A 22,831-nucleotide genomic window follows, 5' to 3' on the forward strand; every position below is an offset into this window, starting at 1 on the left:
TGGTACCTTGTTTCCCATGTAACAATAAGAAATATACTCAATCTGGATTAATCTTTTTAGTCACATAGCACTACTATTATTCTGAACACTACTGTATAACAGATACAGTTCATTATCCACAGACGTCCGTGGAGTAAAATGCCAGTTAAACCATGGCTGTTACAACAGTTGTCGTAAAGCGACACTGGCTGGTTGCTACGGCTATGCTGTGTGGCTCCTGCTGCAAGACGCTGTTTTTAAGCTAAAAGTAGCATGTGGACATCGCATGCTTTTAGAGATATAAAGTTTTTAAAACAAGAATTTTGCGATATGCTTGGGTCACAGAGCAATGTCGGACACAGGGAAGATTGCGAGAAAGATAATGTGAAAAAATTTGAATCAACAGTGGCGCTCCTTGAACTTAGTCATCTTCATGAACACATCTGAAGGATAAAAGAAACGGGAGACGTGTCTTGTGCCATCAGTGACATGAAGTGCGGTACAAATTTTTCTCTCCCTGGAAAATAACCATTGTGCTGTTCAAACAGGATTTCAGTCAAGATTATGTGACTTTTATTAATGTAGACTTGCATTAGAAAAAAAGACATTGTGGCTTTGAATGGATTCACAGGAATTTACACAAGAATATAAGTGACTTTTTTATTAATGTAGACTTTCTTTCATTGGGAAAAAAAAAACATTGTGGCTTTTAATGGATTTACAGAAATTCACACAAAATTTTTTTTTTTTTATGTAGACTTTCTTTCATTGGAAAAAAAGACGCTGTGGCTTTTATTGGATTTACAGGAATTCACACAAGGATATAAGTAACTTTTTTACTGTAAGGTATGTTATTGATATTTTACAATGATTTTCAAAATATTCTACAAGCTTTAGCTGTGGTTTTCGAAATGCTGTAATAGTCTTTTCAGTCTTCATGAACATCGTGTAGTTTAATTGTTCTGACTTGATGCATAATTTGTTTCACAATTAAAAGGAAAATCATTCCAGGTCCCACTTCTGTCATATTCTGTTACTTCAACATGATCATTGACAGTGAGTACCTTGTATGGCAGCACCCTCACATGGGGTGAATGTGAGAAATTATTTTAAAGCTATATAAATGCAGTCTATTTACCATTTACAGTTCAAATGAAAGGCTGAATCTAGGATCATTTGAATATGCACTTCTTTTCGAGATTTTTTTTTTTCTTCCAGGAGATGCTGAAAATGTCATTAGATACAAAACTGATTTGGTTTCTTAGGCCCCACGGGCCTTAGACCCTGGCTCATGGGGGGGGGAACTGCACCCCCCAGACCCTGTGAAAATTTTTCTCAGATTACACAATTTTCATTTCACAGCCGATTTAACAAACAGTAAAGTGCAACCACACTTTCAAGGATTTACCGTATTTTCTGGAGTACAAGTCACTTTGGGGGGAGGGGGCTAGTTTGAGAGTTCCTGCGACTTACAGTCCGGTGCAACTTATATGCTAAGGAAACAAAAAAATTATGATTCACAACGACAAATTTTCATTACAGTTGAAACGAGAAACACATTAAACTGACTTCTTTTGACTTCCTTGACGATTAGCCAGCATATTTCTACCGAGTGGTTCGGGTCAGTACTGAAAGGTGTAGTGTGGGTATCTAGTCTTGGTGGATCATTTTCATTGCGACCAGAATGCTGATGAGTTGACTGATATGGTAAAGCATTTATATAGCGCTTTTCCATCTTCATCAGATGCTCTAAGCACTTTACATTAATGCCTCACATTCACCCCGATGTCAAGGTGCTCACTACACACCAGGAGCAACTAGGGGATTAAGAACCTTGCCCTTAGTGATTTCTCCGTTCAGGCTGGGATTTGAACCAAGGGTACTTTGGTCTCAAGCCCAACACTAACCCACTAGACCATCACCTCCCCTGACTGATGGCTGTGATAAACACTGCTGTGAATGAATGAAGCACTGTGACTAGGGTTGGGTATCAAGAACCGGTTCTTTTTGAGAATCGTTAAGAAATGATTCGATCCACAGACATCAATAGCCTTTTTGCTTAACAATTCCCTTATCGGTCCTTCAGAGCCGCTGTTGTTTTTGAAGGTGTTTTTGGGAAAATGATCATTTTCCTACGTTGATTGCGGAGTCTGCAGCAGGTCTGTAATCAGTCGCTTCTGTAACGGCTTTGCTTTGAAGCTTAAATCCACGAAGCAGTGCTCAGACCCGCTGCTTCATTGGCCCTTTGCTTTGCTGCTTTTCAGAAGCGTTAAGTCCGCTTCTTAACCCCTCTCAAAGCCATTTAAAGATGTCAATTATGTGTCACTTTTGTGTGGATTAAAGTCACTAACTGGGGCATTTGTCTTGTTGCAGGCAAGAAACGAGAATCGCCCTCTGTTCCGTTCACACAGCTCCAAACGCTGCGCCACTCTCTGCCGAGTCAAGTTAAGAGTCCAGCCAGAATTAATAACGTCAAAGCGAATTGCTGTTGTAAATCAAATGACACCTCTTTCCAAATGTTGCAATACAAACAACAAACTACAACCGATTAAAACTTTTTTCCTCCCAGAATGAGAAGTCCTGGATTCTTTATGAATTGCATTGATGCTGACGTGGAGCTGGCCGGTTTAAAACTCAGGGGGACCTGTCGTTTCAAGCAGTAGCCCCCAGGCTGTGGAACGCCCCACCCCCGTCTCTCCGTGTGGCCGACTGTTGATTCTTTGAAAAAGCATCTTAAGACACTTTTATTTAGACAAGCTTTTAATTAGTGGCACTACTTTTTTGTTTTTATTTTGCTGTTTTATTTCATTTTTTTTTTCAATTTATTTTAATTTATATAGCGCCAAATCACAACAAAGTTGCCTCTGTTCTAACTTTGTTGTATTTTATGCCTTTGTTTGCATCTATTTTACTGCACTTTGTGATCGGTATCTGTGAAAGGTGCTACAGTATAAGTTTACTTACTTAGTTAAAAGACCCTTTCACACCCGGCCCACTTTGAGTTGCGTCATGCAGCATCATGACGCCACGTGGAAGCGACCTAGTGCCGAGATGATGTAGCGCAAAGCCCGAAGCTTATCAGACGCCAAAAATTTGACATGTTTAATTTTTTCTGTGTCGAGCATAGGACACAGAAAGGAAGTGGTTTCAACGCATGTCAGGGCAAAGCAATGGTACTCAACATGACTGGATGCCACACTCTCACAATACAACATTACCTTATGCAAATTTATGATTCCTGCTGTGTTCCATTGTTCCCAAAGTATAAATCACGCAGGATTGTTTTTATACCATGTACACAATGCAGTAAAACTACACGCTCAAAGATCACAGAAAAAAAATGCTCAGTCTGGCTGCTGCTGTAGCTTCTCACTCTTAAATTCTCTCACAACTGTGTTTAAAAAACGTCCATAAAAGTCCTGCCCACAGACTGATTGCCATAGACAGGACATGTCCACATCCAGTAAAAAGTCTGATCATCTCCAGTCCACTCACGGACGATTCATTCGCGCGCACATGTGAACAATTAAAAGAAAAAAAACTGGCTGTCTGCAGGCAGTTCCTCACTCTCCCCTCAAACTCTCTCATCATTGTGTTAAATAAAGGACACAAAAGGACATAAGTCCTGCTCACAGACTGATTGCCAGAGACGGGACATGTTCACATCAAGTATAACTCCAGACATCTCCACATACAGTAGTGTTCAGAATAATAGTAGTGCTATGTGACTAAAAAGAGTAATCCAGATTTTGAGTATATTTCTTATTGTTACATGGGAAACAAGGTACCAGTAGATTCAGTAGATTCTCACAAATCCAACAAGACCAAGCATTCATGATATGCACTCTTAAGGCTATGAAATTGGGCTATTAGTAAAAAAAAAAAAAGTAGAAAAGGGGGTGTTCACAATAATAGTAGTGTGGCATTCAGTCAGTGAGTTTGTCAGTTTTGTGGAACAAACAGGTGTGAATCAGGTGTCCCCTATTTAAGGATGAAGCCAGCACCTGTTGAACATGCTTTTCTCTTTGAAAGCCTGAGGAAAATGGGATGTTCAAGACATTGTTCAGAAGAACAGCGTAGTTTGATTAAAAAGTTGATTGGAGAGGGGAAAACTTATATGCAGGTGCAAAAAATTATAGGCTGTTCATCTACAATGATCTCCAATGATTTAAAATGGACAAAAACCAGAGACGCGTGGAAGAAAACGGAAAACCATCAAAATGGATAGAAGAATAACCAGAATGGCAAAGGCTCACCCATTGATCAGCTCCAGTATGATCAAAGACAGTCTGGAGTTACCTGTAAGTGCTGTGACAGGACGCCTGTGTGAAGCTAATTTATTTGCAAGAATTCCCTGCAAAGTCCCTGTGTTAAATAAAAGACGTGCAGAAGAGGTTACAATTTGCCAAAGAACACATCAACTGGCCTAAAGAGAAATGGAGGAATATTTTGTGGACTGATGAGAGTAAACTTATTCTTTTTGGGTCCAAGGGCCGCAGACAGTTTGTGAGACGACCCCCAAACTCTGAATTCAAGCCACATTTCACAGTGAAGACAGTGAAGCATGGTGGTGCAAGCATCATGATATGGGCATGTTTCTCCTACTATGATGTTGGGCCTATATATCGCATACCAGGTATCATGGATCAGTTTGGATATGTCAAAATACTTGAAGAGGTCATGTTGCCTAATGCTGAAGAGGACATGCCCTTGAAATGGGTGTTTCAACAAGACAATGACCTCAAGCACACAAGTAAACGCGCAAAATCTTGGTTCCAAACCAACAAAATTAATGCCTCGTAGATGTGAAGAAATCATGAAAAACTGTGGTTATACAACTAAATACTAGTTTAGTGATTCACAGGATTGCTAAAAAAAAAGCAGTTTGAACATAATAGTTTTGAGTTTGTAGCGTCAACAGCAGATGCTACTATTATTGTGAACACCCCCTTTTCTACTTTTTTTTGTTTTGTGTTTTTTACTAATAGCCCAATTTCATAGCCTTAAGAGTGTGCATATCATGAATGCTTGGTCTTATTGGATTTGTGAGAATCTACTGGTACCTTGTGTCCCATGTAACAATAAGAAATATACTCAAAACCTGGGTTAATCTTTTTAGTCACATAGCACTACTATTATTCTGAACACTACTGTATATTCACGGACGGTTCGTTCGTGCACGCCCGCAGGTCGCGGTCAAAGGAATAAAGATAAGCTACAACAGAAATCAGAGCGCAGCCCTGCACAAGAACATATATAAACTCGAAGAGAAATCAGAGTGCACAGTCTGTCTGCAGATCCTCCTCTGCGTAATTTGAATAATGAAAGCCGCCTTCATTTGTGTGGCTCTGGGCGCCATGTTTGTTTCTTTGGAGACAGCAGTAAGCTCCTCCTACCACTATAAAAACGGAGTGTGTATACAGATTCACTCTGTTTGGAGGGGTTTGTAACCCTCCACCTTCCCCTCCGCCTCGCTCCAAAAATAGAATTGAGACACCCTCTCTCTTGTGCCTGCGCAAAACAGAGGGGAAGGGGTAAGGGGAAGGGCCAAGGGGTAGATTTGAGATTCAGCCTAACCCCCAATCTCAATTCTCTTTTGTACCCCTTCCCCTTCCCCTTGGCCCTACCCCTACGCCTACCCCTTTAAAACAAGGGGTAAGGTGAAGGGGTATGCCTCTAGCCCTATGAATTGAGACACCCCTCCGCCTTAGGAGGAAAAAAAAAACTGCCAGTGTCAAACTGCCGTCTTCACTGTTTAACATGGAAACTGAAATGCAACTTGTTGCAGTAGCCTGTTTGCTCTTTTTATTTTCTCGCCTTTCTGCATCAATGCAAAGAAATAGAAGAAATCGCAGATTTGACGCATTGCAATCATGTCATGTTAATTAATTTAATTTGTAATTTATAATAATAATAATAATTAATAGTACTAATAATTGATTAGTAATTTATTAATGTTAATGATACTAGTAATTAATAATAATAATTAATATTCTTTGATTAATCATTGATTGATTGATTAGTAATTAATGAATTAGTAATTAAAATAATTTATGATAATTTATTAATTTATATAGCGCCAAATCACAACTAATCGCCTCAAGGCGCTTCACAAACATAATTTAAAAGCAGAATAAAATGAAATAAGATTAAAACACAATAAAAAAATTTAAAACAAATAAGTAAAAGAAGGAAAATAATAAAAATAATAGACACAATCATATAAAATATTAATGATAAAACAGGAAAAGTTTATTTAAAATAAATAAACATGAAATATATCAGTCTGTGTGCAATGAATGTATACATTATACAAGTTTCACTTTTTGAATGGAATTACTATAAATCAACTTTTTCATGATATTCTAATTATATGAGCAGCACCTGTATGTATGTATGTTTTGGGCTGCATCTCGTTCGGTTAATACTTCTTTTTCAAATTCTCCCATTTTTTACATCCAGCTCTATTTCCTTTAGAAATTTCCTTGACAAATAATAGCAGTCTGTTAGGACGTCAGGTTATGCGTTACACGTATACATGTACGTCTGTATATATTTTACAACTTATTTCCATTGATGAAACTTCTCATTTTCTGCCTGAAAGCTTATTAGGAGACGAGTGTGTTCAGGGCTCCCTGTTTGTTTACTAAATACACACACGTTACAGACCTTGAAATCCAACAGCAGGGGTTATTATACAAAGATTTATGAACATACAAATTAACGTGCTTATCCTTTATCATGATTTTCTCGTGTGTATGCGCATTATAACGCCTCAGCGCACGAGCGACGTTACGATATTCTTCAGAACGACAATATACGCAACATGCATCCAGCAGCATACACGTTGCTGTCACAGACAACTGCCTGTAAAGTTTTTTGGCAAGTTATAACTTTCTAAACAGCGTAATTTGTAATGAAAGCCGCTTCATTTATGCGGCTCTTTCGGCGCCATGTTTGTTTTTTTGGAGAGAGCAGTAAGCTCCTCCTACCCCTCCAAACGGAGTGTGCATCCAGATTCACTCCAAACGGAGTGGTTTGTAGCCCTTCGCCTTCCCCTCCGCCTCGCTACTAAAAGAGAATTGAGACACCCCTCTGTCTCTCGTGCCCGCGCAAAACGGAGGGGAAGGGGTAAGGGGAAGGGCCAAGGGGTAGATTTGAGATTCAGCCTATCTCTTTAGAATGCTGAAAAACACACAAATGTAAAAGAACTAAATAAATCTGATTAATGGTATACATCTGGCATGCCAAATCAGTCGATCGCATGGAAAAAAGTCTGTCACTGGACTCGAGAGGATTTAGTGCTGCTATAACTGACTGATGCAGAAGGTGGCAGCAGTGGACCAAGTAGTAGACACTGACATGGTGTTTAAAAAAAGCGCATAACACTTTTCCAGGCCAATTTCTTCCAAATATCTGAGTTTGTAGTCCTCCATTGAGATGTACATATCCTTTCCCATTCCTCATCTTTTAAAGCAAAATTACCTTCATTTTCCCATTTATTTTTAATGTAGATAGGAGAATGATTGTCCAGATTATTAATAGTTATATAATTCGGATATTATCCCCCCAGATAGTTCTGACTTGTATGCCTTAATAAAAAGATCAATTAGGGGATTATGGTCCTTGTTGCTTTGTTTAATTTCTAGCTTATAATAGTTTCTTATTTGTAAGTACCCTTAAAAATCGTTCTTTTCTAAGCCAAAGGATTCTTTTATCTTTTCAAAGCTTTCCATGTAATTTTCTTTAACAGTTTGATAAAATATTTTTAGGCCTTTCCCTAGCCAGAAGTTAAATCTTGGATCTGTGTTATTAGGCACAAAACTTGTATTGTAAGCAAAGCAGCTTATGATTTTCACATCCTTGTTAAGTTTGTGTGTTTTGATTAGTTTTTTCCAGATATTAAGTACTGAGTATATCCAGGTATTCTCAATCTGTTCAGTCTGACCCAGTTGTTTTTCATCCGCCATCAGAGCCTGCATAGGAACATCAGTTAATATATTACTTTCAATGTTTTTCCATTGAGCTTCGTATTTGGAGTCACACCAATATATCAGAGCTCTGATTTGGGCTGAAGTAATTGTTTTAACAGGGTGGGCCCCAGCCACCTTTTTTTTTTTTTTTTTTTTTTTTTTGTTAATTGTAGAGTTTTAAATCGAATACAGGGGTTTTGTTGTTTTTTTTACCCTGCCAGATGAATTTTGAAATTGTTTTGTCCCACTCATCAAATAACTGATTTGGAAGGCTCTGGAACAGATAGAGAAATCTGGGGAGGACGTTCATTTTTATAATTTCAATCCTTTGGTTTAGGCTTAAGTAGGGGATAAGATTCCATTTTTCCAAATCTTTCTTAATGTTGTTAAAAAGAGGAGTATAGTTTCATGTTAAAATTCTATTTAGATCTTTAAGGAGCACCACACCTAAATATTTAAGGGATGTGGTTTGTCATTTAAATGGGTATGTTTTTCTAAAGTCTAGAGGGGGTTGCCAATAGAAAAGAATTTCAGTTTTCTGTATATTGTTTGTATCCAGACAGTGGACCAATTTTAATGAAGGAAATCCATTACATTGAGTATAGACGTGTCAGGATTGGTCAGGAATGGTAGGATGTCATCTGCATAACATGCAATTTTATGTGCTATACTTTTAATTACTATACATTTGATTTTTTTTTTTTTTTTGTCTGTCTGATTGTATTTGTCTGTCTAATGTATTGGGCTAATGGTTCCAAGAATAGAGTGAATAAAAGCGGGGACCGGACACAACCCTGTCTCACTCCTCGTTCCAAAGTCTGTGTTTTTGTCAAATAGCCGTTAATTTTGATTCTTGAAGTTGGACCATCATATAAGGCCCCAATATTTTGTATTATTTGGTCTTCTATTTGAAATTTTTTTAACACTTGAAATAAATATGGCCAGCTTACTGAATCAAATGCCTTTTCGGCATCTAAACTAATTATTACTGCTTTATTTTTGTTGTTGTTGTTTTTGAATGTGATTCATTATGTGCAAGGTTCGTCTTATATTGTCTTTTGTCTGTCGTTTATAAATGAATGTCATTATGAATTACATTTGGCAGTAAAATTGGCCTATATGAGGTGCAGTCTAGTAGATCTTGCCCTTCTTTAGGTATTAGTGAGATGATGGCTTCTTCCCAGCTTGGAGGGATTTGAGTTTTTTTGAGTGCCCAATTGAATGTTGTTAAAAGCAGTGGTATAAGTGGTTCTTTTAATGCCTTGTACCACTCTGAGGTGAATCCATCACTTCCTGGGGACTTGTACTTTTTAACCTTTTATCGCACTTTGTATTTCCAGTATCGTTATTTCCGCTCCTAATTTTTATTCTGTTCTTCAGACATGGAGGGTAAATTGAGACCATCCAAAAAGATTTTTATTTCGTCTTCTTTACCTGCAGAAATCTTGGAGAAAAGTTTTTTGTAATAATCTTCGAAAGTAGATTGTATTTGATCTTTTTTTACTTAAAATTTCATTATTCTGTTTGTCTTATTTTAAAAATTGTTCTTTCAGCTTGTTGTTTCCAGGCTAATGTTTTAGAAAATTCTGGCTTACTTTCATAATATTTCTGTTTGGTGAAGAGAATTTTCTTAATCATTTCATGTGATGATATATCATTAATTTCGTCTCTGATTTTTTATTTTATTTTATTTTATTTATTTATTTATTTATTTATTTATTTATTTATTTATTTAAGCAAGAGAGGATTTTTATTTTGGCATGTTCAACCTCCAACAATTTTAATTTGTCCTGCAGTTCATTTAGCTTTTTCTATCTCTGCTTCTTTTTCATGGCAGCAATGGTAATTTGGCCCCTCATCACTGCATTTGTTGTGTCCCAAAGGATGGGTGGAGTGGTTTTGTCCGTATCATTTTCCTTTAAATATGTCTTAATATTCTGTCGTTTTTGTTTTAAACAAAGGATCATTGAGCAAACTGGTATTAAACCTCCAAACTGTATTTTTTGTTTTTCTCCCAGTTCTATTGTAATGTAAATTGGAGCATGGTCACTCAAGTCTATTGTTCCTATAGTTGCATTTCTTATTTTTGTCCTATCTTTTTTGACTGTGTGTGGATTGGAGAAATGGGTATATTGGCGAATATTGGGGTTCATTTCCCTCCAAATATCAATTAACCCAATATTTTTTATTTATTTGTGGAATTAACTGTGTATTACGCTTGTGGTTACCTTTGAGTTTGATATGTCCAAGGAGGGTTGAATATGTAAGTTGAAGTCACCGCCACATATAAGGGTTCCCTTAGAATGGTGGGCTATTAAGTCTATAGTATTAGTATAGAAAGTGATATCGCTTCCTGGTAGGTATACAATATCTATCTTTTCTTTTTTCATTTTTGTTAATATTTTTTGACCTTTTGATTGGGCTCAGTATGCCATTGACATTAAAGGATGCTGTATGTATTTTTTTCAGATACCATTGATGTAAGTAAGTCCCTTCGGATGCTCCCTTATTTGCACTCGGGGGTCGACAGCAAATCCAAGGTGGATTTTGAATTGGCACAGGTTTTACACCGGATGCTCTTCCTGACGCAGCTCCACTTCACATGGAGAAATGTGGCAGGGGTGAACCGGGAGCCTTCTGCACTGAAACCAAGCGCACTAACCACTTGGCCACCACCTTTCACCTTTGTTATTCTGTCAATATTGTGATACTCTCTAGTCGAGTAGAACATGGAGAGAAAAGAAAAGGATTCATGTCGAAAAAATACTGTGAATCCAAAACCTGATCGAACAAAGGTTTGGAAAAAAAAATTGGAGGGAAAACCTTTCCCTAGGAAGGGCGCTCCAGGGATACTTCCCTCAACAGTTCTCAGTGAGAGCGTAAAAGGATTGGCAGAACCTCTCTCTAAGCTGCTGTGCTTTCCCTCCTATTTCCGTTTCAAATTTGTATAGCATTTGAACTGGTGTAGAGTGATCAGAAACAAGTTATTAGGTTAGTCTCATTCTTGATATCAACATGGAGCTCTTAATTAAGTTGAACTGATGATCAGTTTAAAAGAAAGACTTTAAGAGCTTGACACAAAAAGCTATGTAGTTTTGCATAACATTGAGTATAATTTAAGTCTAGCGTAGTGTAACTCAGTTGAAAATGAAGAACGTTACATAGGTAACCTGATTCATATAACAAAATTAGGCACAAGTTTCAAATGTGTCAGTAAACTGAGCCCACAAATGCCCTTTGCCGGATTATAAAGTCACATTCTACTTCTCTGAGCTCCGTATCTTCTTGACAAACTCATCTGCTTCCTTCGGTGTTTTAATAGAGTATTTTTTACCTTCAAATGTTACCAAAAGAGTAGCAGGAAATGCAAAGCCGAATTGGAGGTTCCTTCTCTCAAACTCGTCACAGACGTGACAAAATTCTGCACGTTGCTGGCGCACTCCATCTGCCAGATCCGGCGTGAAGAAAACCCTCCCATTTCCGTAGAAGAGGTCTTTCTTGGTCCGTGCGGCCTCCAGGACATGTTCCTTGTCCCAATGATTCAGGAAACGCATGATCAGTGGCCTGGGTGGGTCTGTTTCTTTTTTGCCCCAGTCTGTGCGCGCTCTCTATCTTGAAAGTGGGGAGCGTAACTGTAAGCCCTGTCAGAATCTCAGGGATAATGCACTTGAGAAAATCTTCAGTATCCTTTCCTCTTTCCTCGGACTCTGGGATCCCATGAACTATTAGATTCCCCCTTCATCGTCTCGATTCAAGATCCAGAAGTTTCCTCTTCATAGTGTTGTTTTCAGCCCGCAGAGACTTCAACTCAGCTTTCAACTCAGTCAGCCCGTCTGTGTTGTCCGAAATATGTTGCTCTGTCTCGGTTACGCTCTGATTAAACCCGCCAAGGTCCCCTTTTAGCTCTTTCAGCTTCACGTTAATTTGGTCAAATCTCACATTGTATTCTGTCTTTAGTTCAGCTTTGATGGACACCATCTCTGCCTTGAGCTCAACCAGCATAGCCATGATTTTGTTCAGTGCCGTACCTTTCGTTGCCTCTTCCCCAGCCTCAGGCTCAGATACAGGAGGGCCCTCATTTGTAAGTCCGCTGCGTGGAGGCGTGTACTCCGTCATGCTAACATTAGCTTGTGGAGCTAACTTCTCTCGGAGGCTGGAGTCCGTCAGTTTAGGCTGCCTGCATGTCATTGAAGTTTTCACTTTCAGAGACTTCTCAAGCTTGCCATACCTTGATACGTTTTGTCCCTTTATTTTCTTTTTTAATAATAATTATGTTTTTTGTTCAGTTTTGGCGGAGAGACACGGGTGTGACCACTTACACCTGCCGCCATCTTGGAAGTCTTTTTTTTTTATGATCTCATGAGCTTATTCATTTGTTGTATGTCATATGCTGTTAAATATTAAATTATTGATATGGGTGTTTTCAAGTGTAATCCACATATGTCACTGTGCAGTGTCTGTATGCCACCAAAGGTGGTGTGAAGAAATGTCTCATATTTTTAAATACATTGAATTAATACAAAACATGAATGTGATTTTGCCAACTGTCTTGTCCAAGGACACAGAGAAGTACCATCAGCTGGATTCAAACCCAGGTACCAATTGTTAGGCCAGTAAATCCTCTACAGACAGTTATGGGGTTTGCATGTGAAATTAACACATACATACTTTGAAAAGTTTAGTAATTATTTTATTCTTGCTTTTATAGGGAGAGGTCTGTTCACCCTTGAATCCATTGAACCAAACACCTTTGTTGTTGAATATCGAGGAAACATTTTTCCCCTCAAAGAATTGTCCAAGGAGAAATGTGGAGATACTCTGAACAATTATGTGTTTGAATTTTTATGGAAGGATGAATACTGGTGGTAAGTTTTAATACCTGTTTTTTTTTTTTTTCCACTTTTGTCACGAAAAGATTTTTGTTTTGTTTTGTTTTGTTTTAATTGATCTGCAATGTTCCAGTTTGTCTTGTAGGTAAGATTGCATAGAACTGTGAATACAGACTGCTTTGTGTTCAGCATAAAATGAAACTTGGCAAGATGAAGCTTATTGTCAACTGCATGTGTAATCCAATAATTATGGTATGATGGATTGATTTGAACAGTTATTGAAGTTTAAATAAGTTCATTTTGCTTGCAGCATCGATGCTTCGAAAGAAGATGGGACTTTTGGAAGACTTGTGAATGACGATCACAGAAATCCAAACTGCAAATTAAGGAAAATAATTTATGAGGGGAAACCACATGTGTGCTTGTTTGCTCTGAAGAAGATATACCCAGGAGATGAGATTACGTTTGACTACGGGGAATCCTCTTACCCGTGGCGCTCAAATGTGAGTATATCTTATAACTGTGCTTTAAAAATTTTGTAACAAACCTTACTTTGATGAAAAGGGAATCATTTTTGTTTGACCACTTCCTGAAACAACGTTTAGGCTTATCCCATTTCTGCATCAGATCATCTTTGATTCACAGCCGATCCTAGAGGCAATTTTGCATGTCCACTTCAAGCTCATTTGCTGTTAATTCTTCCATTTCAAACTTGTCAGTGTAATAAAATCTGCTCAGAGAATGGTCCTCTTCATCTCTCATAATTTCTTTGTTCACTTTTTGTTTTATTTTGCTTTTAAATTTCTTGTTTAACGAAGGAAATGTTGCGCCTTGGTTGCTGCTGGGTCCTGCCTCTGAGCTGATCATCACATCTGTCACTCATCACCTGTAGTATATTAACCCCGGTTCTACACTTCCACCTTCGCAAGAAACTTTTTTTCTTTCTTCTTCTTCGTGAGAAACTCAGTCCCCACCTACAGAGATCCTGCACCTCGTCAGCTCTGTGGGCTGCCACCTGACGTCGGACTTCATCCGCAACTTCTCATATCTTACACAAAGTCGCAAATGTCATACGCATTCCTGACCGATTGTCATGGTAATAATCAGTTTTATTATATGCGACACTACGTGCTCTGATTGGTTGATTTCCGGTCTGATATTTTCCCATCTCACACCACTTACCATGACAGTTGGTCTGGAATGCGTATCACATTTGCGACTTTAAGATGAACCGGGCGAAGTGGAGATGGTGAGGATGAAGTCCGAAGCCAGGTGGCAGCCCACAGTGTCGACAAAGTGTGGGATCTCTGGTGGTGAGGACTGAGTTTATCGCGAAGGTGGAAGTGTAGAACTGGGGTTGACATACTGCCGGTAATGAGTGACAGCTGTGTTGATAAGTAAGTAAAGTACGTAAAGTTTATTTGTATAGCACCTTTCAAGATAAAATCACAAAGTGATGTACAGGAATTTAAGCACACAGAAATAAAAATACAGAAACTAAAAACAGCAATAACATAAAACTAGTTAAAAGCAAGTTTGTACAAATAGGTCTTGAGCTTCTCCCTAAAAGTTCCAACAGAGTCCATGGAACATAAGTGTAGTGGCAGTGCATTCCACAGTTTTGGGTGCCACAACCTCAAATGCACAATTTCCTTTAGTCTTCAGCCTTGGCCTTGGTACACCCAACAGAGACCTGCTTGTCACATACGGGTGAAAGAGTTCACTGATGTAAAGTGTCATTTGACCGTGCAGAGCTCTAAAAGTCATCACCAGTATTTTAAATTGCAGTCTGAATTGAATTGGGAAAATGGGTATTACATGAGACCACTTAGAAGACCTTGTAAAGAACCTTCTGGGCCATTGATCAGCTTCGCAGCCGAAAAGAGGCAGGACTAGGGATGGATATTAAGATTTTATTTATCGATGCCATTATCGATTCCACTTATTGATCTGATTCCTTAGTGATTCCCTTAGCGATACCTCTTGTGAATTTTCTGTGTACTAAAAGTAGGCTTTACAGGTTTTCTATGTCAGCAACATTTTAAATTGGTTACTGGATCCTTGATCTCTGGACATAAATAAAAAATAAATAAAATCTGTAGTTTTTGTCAAAAGCATTTCCTTTCAGACATTTTGGCATGAATGTCTCTCCATACCTCTTGAGCTGAGCTGAGCCAGCTGCTGCACATCAGTGCAGGACGACTCATTTTGGGAGGAAAAAAACATTTTGATCAATTGCAGTTTGTTTGTATTACAACATTTGGAAAGAGGTGTCATTTGATTTGAACAGTGTTTCGCTTTGAAGTTATTAATTCTGACTGGACTCTGTCATTCTAACTTGACTCGGCAGAGAGCCGCGCAGCGTTTGGAGCTGTGTGAACAGAACGGAGGATGGGTCTCGTTTCTTTCTTGCAACAATACAGGAATCCCAGTTAGTGACTTTAATCTGCACAAAAGTGACTCACGATTAACATATTCAGGGATGAAAGTGGTAAAAAACAAAAAAAAGCTGAAACCCAAAATGACCCCCCCAACACCACCTGCACAAAAATGTTTGAATTGTAGAAACGCTGAAATTCAATCTGGGACTATTCCAGACAATAAACTGCACTGAGTGCAGCATCCATTTTGGTGAGGAAAAAAAACAAACTTTCCTTATTCAAAATCATTCCAGTAGTATTGTGCTCTTCCTAGGATGCAGCATTTTTCTAGCTTGGTAGATAGTTCTGGAGGAAATCACTAAAGAAATTAACAAATTGAAAATATGGTTTGACCGAAACAAATTGTCATTAAAGTGGATATGATACTTAAAGACAACATAGTCTTATTACATGTAACAAAGGTTATATAATTCGGTCAACCTAAGCGTTTTGGGAAAATGGACGCAGTTCTCCCGTTATATACAACATTTGAACGTCCCGCCACTGAAAAATCTGCACGCCCTGTGACCAGCTTCCTGCTAAACACCAAACCTGAAATACACACGCCTGGCGGCCGTTGTTTACACTTTTTGTAACGGCAGAAACTTTGATTAAACACAGCTCTCAGGGACTTGTTTGTCGATATGCCTGACCAGTGTGTCGCAGTATATTGCACAAACACAAGGGCGAAAGGTTTTAGCCTTTTCAAGTCCCGGCAGATTGATTGAAAGCCGCACGAAATGTCAGGCTGCCGCTCTGCTTGCACACCCACATTTGCTCCCGACAGCAGACACTTTCCTCTACCGTCTCCATGTTCTCGCGTCGCTCACAGGAACACACAAAATGTCAACCCCAAATAATATGTTCACCATAATCTTGAAATGGTCAAGGAACTTGTAAAAATATCAGTGCAATACGTTGTAAACACGGTGGCACCATGTTCACTGTTGTTTTCGGCGATCTTTTTCGAAACTTGCGCCGTTTATTTCCTATTCTTTTGTGAAAATAACGTAACTAAACATGGATGAATGCAATGCCTGGCACTCAAACGGCAAAAACTCGAAGGTAATAACGGTGGTCCGCAAGTAGTAGCTACACTATCGCGGCTCTGGAAGAATAACAAAGGCAGTAAACAGATGCTAGAATCGAAAATGCTATAATTATAGTGTTACAAACGGCAGCAACAAAAATCAAAGCCTCCCTTACAATTCCATATTCTGCAGCCTTTCAAAATCCATCGGAATTGGCACGTCTCTTGCCCTGCTTTGGCTCCGCCATAAGCATCGTCGGCATTATTTTCGCTGTCAGAATGCTCCTGGTTTGAATGTTCGTCCAAAAGATGTGGCTCAAATCTGTAGGGTCTAATCACTGCTGGGGACATCGTCAGGATCCGAGTCAGTCTCGATTTCCTCTCAAACAATCCACACTTGAAGAGGAGTCAGAAAAGTTCTTGATTTTGTCACTGTCCATGCTGAGGACTATCTGTTCCTGTTGTCAATCGAACAGACAAAGATGGGACTCTACACGCTGTGATGTCACGGCATCAAGTGACCGCTGATGGAATGCTGCCAGCGTGCTTTCCAAGAAACACACTTTTGAGAAGCTGTACAAATTTATTTCTCAGTGATAATGATTAAACCACTTTCAGCTTACTATGCTGTATGTATATTTTTGATATTGATATCAGTTTTACTTTAATAAATTTACTTTAATCTTATATAAAACAGGGATGAAGTGGAGGTGTAAAAGTCACTAGGTGTTCACAGGAAAGTTATTTATTTCTATATATATTTATTTATTGTCATTGCAAGTTGGTTTTATCTTTTCTGTTTTGTTTCATCGGGTTCTTTTAGTCTCTTTCTCTAAAATTGTATTGTAGCATTATTAGTTATTATGACTTATTATTACTATTATTGTTGTTGCTATTATTAATATGAATAAAATTAAATTAAAAAAAATACAATTTGACTTTTTTACGACAATGAACGTTGAGCCATTATTATACAGAAAACAAATGCACAACCTGCTGAGATGTGAACAGCTTTATGCTAACTTTAACATTGAAAACGCCATAGACATGCTAATGCGCTTTTTAAGTTATAAAATACATCTATTAACTGTTTCAGAAGACCATAACAGGTTGGTTTAACATTAAAAAAGGTAAATATTACTCAGACATATGCTCTTTAGGGTTTTAGCGGGGAAAATTAAGATAAAGCGAAATAAAACAATAAATCAACGAAGCACCAGATCGAAGCACTGCTTTGATCTGCAAATCACTGCTTCGACTGGTTCAAGGTTCAAAGCAAATCCGCGCTGCAGAAAAGTTGACTACAGACCCGCTGCAGGGTCTGTAATCAGTGTAGAGAAATGATCATTTTCCTGGCAAACACCCCCCAAAACAACGGCCACTTTGAAGGACCGATAAGGGAATCGTTAAGCAAAAAGGTCATTGATGTCAGTGGATCGAATCATGTATTAACGATACCCGAAAGGACAAAGGCAGTAAACAGATACCCAGTAGGAACCAAGGCGACCCACATTTCCCTTGTTAAACAAAACATTTAAAAGCAAAATCGAACAAAAAGCAACAAAAGGACCAATCTCCAAGCGAATTTTATAGAGGTGCACCGATCACGATTTTTTAGGCCGATCACTGAAATTTTGATCGGCCGATACCGATCAAGTACATATTTGGATCATGCCCAAAATAAGAATATAGGTCTAATGTATAGGACTATTTTTGCATTAAAACTTGATGAAAACAAAAAACATGCATTCAAATAAAGACACTAGAATAAACTGCCAACTTTTGTTTTATTACACTGACTTTGTTCTACCAACAAGCTCTCTTTTTTTTTTCCATGTTTCATGTTGCTCAGGTTACAGCCTACAGAACGTTGAGAATGTAAAATACAGCCCTCATTCTATGGGGTTAAAATTGTCTCAATATTTGTAAATGCACACAGGGTGATCTACAAATAATCATTGATTTGCAAATGTGTTCAGATATCCACAAATGCAAATTTCATATTTGTAACTTGTAAATTGGTCTTTGCAAATAATGTATTTGCAAATATAAAACTTAATTTGTAAAAAAAAAAAAAAAAAAAAAAATTACATTTGTAAAACTGGAAATTGTATTTGTGAATTGAGTTTCAGCATTTGTGGATCACCAATTACATGCATTCATCGCTTTCCTCTGTGACGTAATTTTGAGACATTCTTTTCACGAAATCCACAGATCCACAAACAAATGCCTACTGATTCACAAATACACACTCACGCACACTGGATATCCACTAGATGGCAGTGTGATCTCTCAGAGCCATTTGACTCATTGTGACTTCTGATATGAGCTGGACAGACATGGACTACATTAGATGATGGCGACTGCTCTCCTTGTCCGTCCAGCTCATATCAGAAGTCAAAATGAGTTTACGTCACAGAGGAAAGCAAAAACAAACATAAACAAAACGGTGTTTCACTTTGAAGTTATTAATTCAGACTGGACTCTATCATTCTAACTTGACTCATCAGAGAGCCGCGCAGCGTTTGGAGCTGTGTGAACAGAACGGAGGACGATTCTCATTTCTTTCTCGCAACAAGACAGGAGTCCCAGTTAGTAACTTTAATCCGCACAAACATGACTCACGATTGACACATGATGAAGTGGTGAAAAACAAAAAAAGCTGAAACCCAAAATTACCCCCCAACACCACCCGCACGAAAATGTTTCAATTCTAGAAGCTCTGAAATGCAATCTGGGACTATTCCAGACGATAAACTGGAGTGAGTGCAGCATCCATTTAGGTGAGAAAAAACAAAACAACCTTCCTTATTAAAATTAATTCCAGTAGTATTCTGCTCTTACTAGGATGCAGCAGTTTTCTAGTTTGGCAGATAGTTCTGGAGAAAATCACTGAAGAATTTAACATATTGAAAATATGGTTTGACTGAAACAAACTGTCATTAAACTTAAATAAGACGGAGGTGTAAGAGACACTAGATGTTCACAGGAAACATTTATTTCTGTATGTATGTATTTATTTATGTATTGTGGTCATTGTTAGTTGCTATTATATATTTTCTGTTGTGTTTGTATTCAGGTTCTTTTTGTCTCTTTCTCTAAAATTGTATATAATAAGCATTAGATTATTAATATATAAACAAAAATAAATTTAAGAAATATTACAATTTGAAAACAAATGCACCCGAACGTGATGACAGCTGCAAATGCATAATGCTAACTTTTAACATTGAAAATGCCATAGACATGCTAACGCATTAGCATGGCTCCCGTTTTTTAAGTTATAAAATACATCTATCAAATGTTTCAGAAGACCATAACAGGTCGGTTTAACATAGAAAAGGTAAATAATACTCACATGTATGCTCTTTAGGGTTTTAGCGGGGGAAAATTAAGCGAAAGAAAGAAAGTATAAACAAAACAACAGATCGAAGCATTGCTTCAATCTGCGAACCACTGCTTCGATTGGTTCAAGGTTCAGAGCAAAGCTGCGCTGCAGAAAAGTTGATCACGGACCCGCTGCAGGGTCTGTAATCAATGCAGAGAAATTATCATTTTCCTGACAAACACCCCCCAAAACAACTGTGCACTGTTGTGATCGGTCCTTTTGATCGGCGCATTTTGCCGATCACCGATCAAGGCGTGATCGGCCGATAATGATCGGTGGCCGATCGATCGGTGCACCTCTAGAATTTTATTACACTGACGAGATCGAACAGGAGGAATTAATAAACGAGCTTGAAGTGGACATGCAAAATGCTGATGCAGCTACAAAACAGCCATATAATACAGGAATATTAACCTTGCTTGCTCTGTTAATAATCCTTTGTTATTGCCACTTTTATTCAGACTAGTCAGGGGATGGATACTTGACATTTCCAAATCACTGAATATGTCTTGGACTTTATTTACATCAATCATGAAGAAATACAAACAGTATGGTACTCTATGGTAAATCTGTGTGGAGTAGTAGACATTTCTCAAAAACTGAGTAACTGTGCAAGAAGAAGAGTGAGGGGAAAACCACCAAGACACCCAGACAACCCAGAAGTTATAGGCTTCTCTGGCTGTGATTGGAGAAATTGTGCATAGTACGTTTTGCATTTGTTTCAACCGTTATACAGCTTCATGATCAAAAGGAGACCTGAAAGAAAGTTCAGGTACAATTTGCCAGAAGGTACATCTGAGATGTAAGCCTAGATTTGAACTTTTGGTGAAGATAGTTATATCACTTCACCATGAAGCTGTATAACATGATAGAAAATTTCATTGGCTTTCATTGTCAGGTGGTATTGAACTAGTTTTTTTTAATGTTAGTTTTTTAAAGGTGTTTTTTTTTTTTTATTTTTTTTTTTTTTTACTGTTGTTTTTTTTTTTGGCCATCAGGTCTGATGAACAAATGCAATATAAATTGTGACATGTTGAGTTTACTTGAAAGAAATATTCCCTCACTTTTCCCAAGTAAAATTTGAAATCCATGTTCAGTGACTGTACTTGGAGGAATTAGTTTTATTTAAATTTTTTGTTCACTTTTGCTAAAGTAGGGCAATAGCTTTTTCCCCACTTTTGTGAGGTAATTATTGTGTTATGTATTCAAAATAACTCCTCAAAATGATGCATAAAGCTGAAATTCCCACAGCAACAATAACACTGTGAGGAAGAGCCATCACCAAAATCACATTTGCATAAGTGCATGCTTATAAGGATCACAGAAAGAACAGCCTAATATTGATATTTCTTCACTTTCTGTAAAGTAGTAAGAAATTTGATTAAAAAAAAATCTTCTTGCTTTGATTCATAATAGAATGTGCAGTGTTGTCAATGCATGTGTGTGTATGGAAATAAAAGGTATTTTAAGGATTTTGAGCTTTACTCATGTTTTTGAACAAACCTTTTTTTTTTTACTTTTTATTTTTAAAGAAGTTTAATGGCATACATAAACAACAAACATGTCGGCAGGTACAGGAGTACAAACAAAAAGAAGATAGTTTTTACAGTTTGTCAACATTGTCAGTGTCCATGGATTGTACAGAACGAGAGTTACGAATGTAACTACGGTTCTATGAATTCCGGATGCAGTGGGGAGTGGAGGCAGACAACAACGCCGAAGTCACCGCAGGAGGAGCAGCCACATTCAGTCTGTAATAGCGGGCGAAGGTACAGGACGAAGCCCACATAGCAGCAGCACAAATATCACTCAAAGGGACACCTCTCAGTGCAGCCCAGGAGGTGGACACCCCTCTGGTGGAATTGCACGTAACCTTAGGAAGCTGAAGACCTCTGGACCTGTATACTTGTAAAATGGCAGCCACGACCCAATGCGAGAGTCGCTGCTTTGAGACAGCACAGCCTCTTTTGTGATCACCGTAACACACAAACAGGGCATCCGTTTTCCGGATCCCGGCAGTCGCACTAATGTACTGCTTCAACATTCGGACAGGACACAGGGAACCTGAAACAGATAATCCTGGATCAGAATGCGGGACATACACAGCCAAGGAAACTGGCTGGTTAACATGTAAAGTTGAAATTCTCTTGGGTAAAAAGGACGGATTAGGCCACAGCGTAGCCCCAGATCCGTCAGAATTTCATCGCAAACAGTTCCCAGCGACTGATAGGGCATGGAGCTCTCCCACCCACTTAGCCAAAGACAGTGCAAGTAGAAAGGTAGTCTTCACTGACACCCATTTAAGATCAGCACTTTCAACTGGTTCGAAAGGGGAAAAGCTTAAACCCTCCAGGACTAGAGGAAGGTCCCATGAAGGTACGCGTGCAAGCCTTGAAGGCCGCAAACGTAGAGCACCTTTCAAAAAACAACACACTAAGAGGTGTGAACTCACTGACCGGCCATCAACGTAGACGTGCCGGGCAGAGATTGCAGCAACATAAACCTTCAAGGTAGCGACAGAAAGTCTTTTCTCCAGCAGTTCTTGTAAATACTTGAGGAGAATAGGCACATGGCAGCACTCCGGGTCTAACTTTTGTTTGTCACACCACCGCGCAAACAGCTTCCATCTGTTGTCATACAAAGCCCTGGTAGAAGCAGCAAATGAATTAAGGATAGTCTCAACAACAGCCTGGTCACAAGAACTTAACAAGGAGTCTGGCCCCTCAACGGCCACACATACAGTTGAAGACTTTCTGGGTGAGGGTGCCAAATCCTCCCCTGTAGCTGTGACAACAAATCCTTCCTCTCTGGGAGAGCCCAAGGTTCCCCCTTGAGGAGTTTGTAAATCATGGGAAACCAAATCCTCCCAGGCGAGAATGGAGCAACCAGCAGCACCCTGTGGCTGCTCTGATCTATCCTGTGCAGTGTCAACATCAGCAGCGGGAGAGGAGGGAAGGCATAAAGGTGTCAATCCGGCCACGGGTGAGCCAATGCATCCTGCCCCAGCGGGCTGTCTGGTTCCAAGAGGGAGTACCACCGTGGGCAATGTGTCGAGGTGCTTGAAGCGAAAAGGTCCACTTCCGCTGCACCATATTTCTGCCAGATCATTTGGACCACAATCGGGTTCAGTCTCCACACTTCCGGTGGTGGTTTCTGTCTGGAGAGTAAATCCGCTGCGCTGTTCTGTACGCCGGGCAGATGAACTGCTCTGA

The 22,831-nt window shown here is 38.8% G+C and overlaps 1 protein-coding gene across 1 annotated transcript in view; it reads left to right on the forward strand.

The window, feature by feature from the left end:
• Positions 1-22,831, forward strand: part of LOC117512090 — an 86,899-nt gene that overhangs the window by 44,859 nt on the left and 19,209 nt on the right. The window contains exons 3-4 of the mRNA XM_034172051.1: positions 12,661-12,817; positions 13,092-13,284. Coding sequence (XP_034027942.1) covers positions 12,661-12,817; positions 13,092-13,284 — 350 coding nt within the window. The remainder of the gene's footprint in view (positions 1-12,660; positions 12,818-13,091; positions 13,285-22,831) is intronic.

The sequence above is a fragment of the Thalassophryne amazonica genome, chromosome 6 (assembly GCF_902500255.1).
Source record: "Thalassophryne amazonica chromosome 6, fThaAma1.1, whole genome shotgun sequence".
NCBI classification, from domain to species: domain Eukaryota; kingdom Metazoa; phylum Chordata; class Actinopteri; order Batrachoidiformes; family Batrachoididae; genus Thalassophryne; species Thalassophryne amazonica.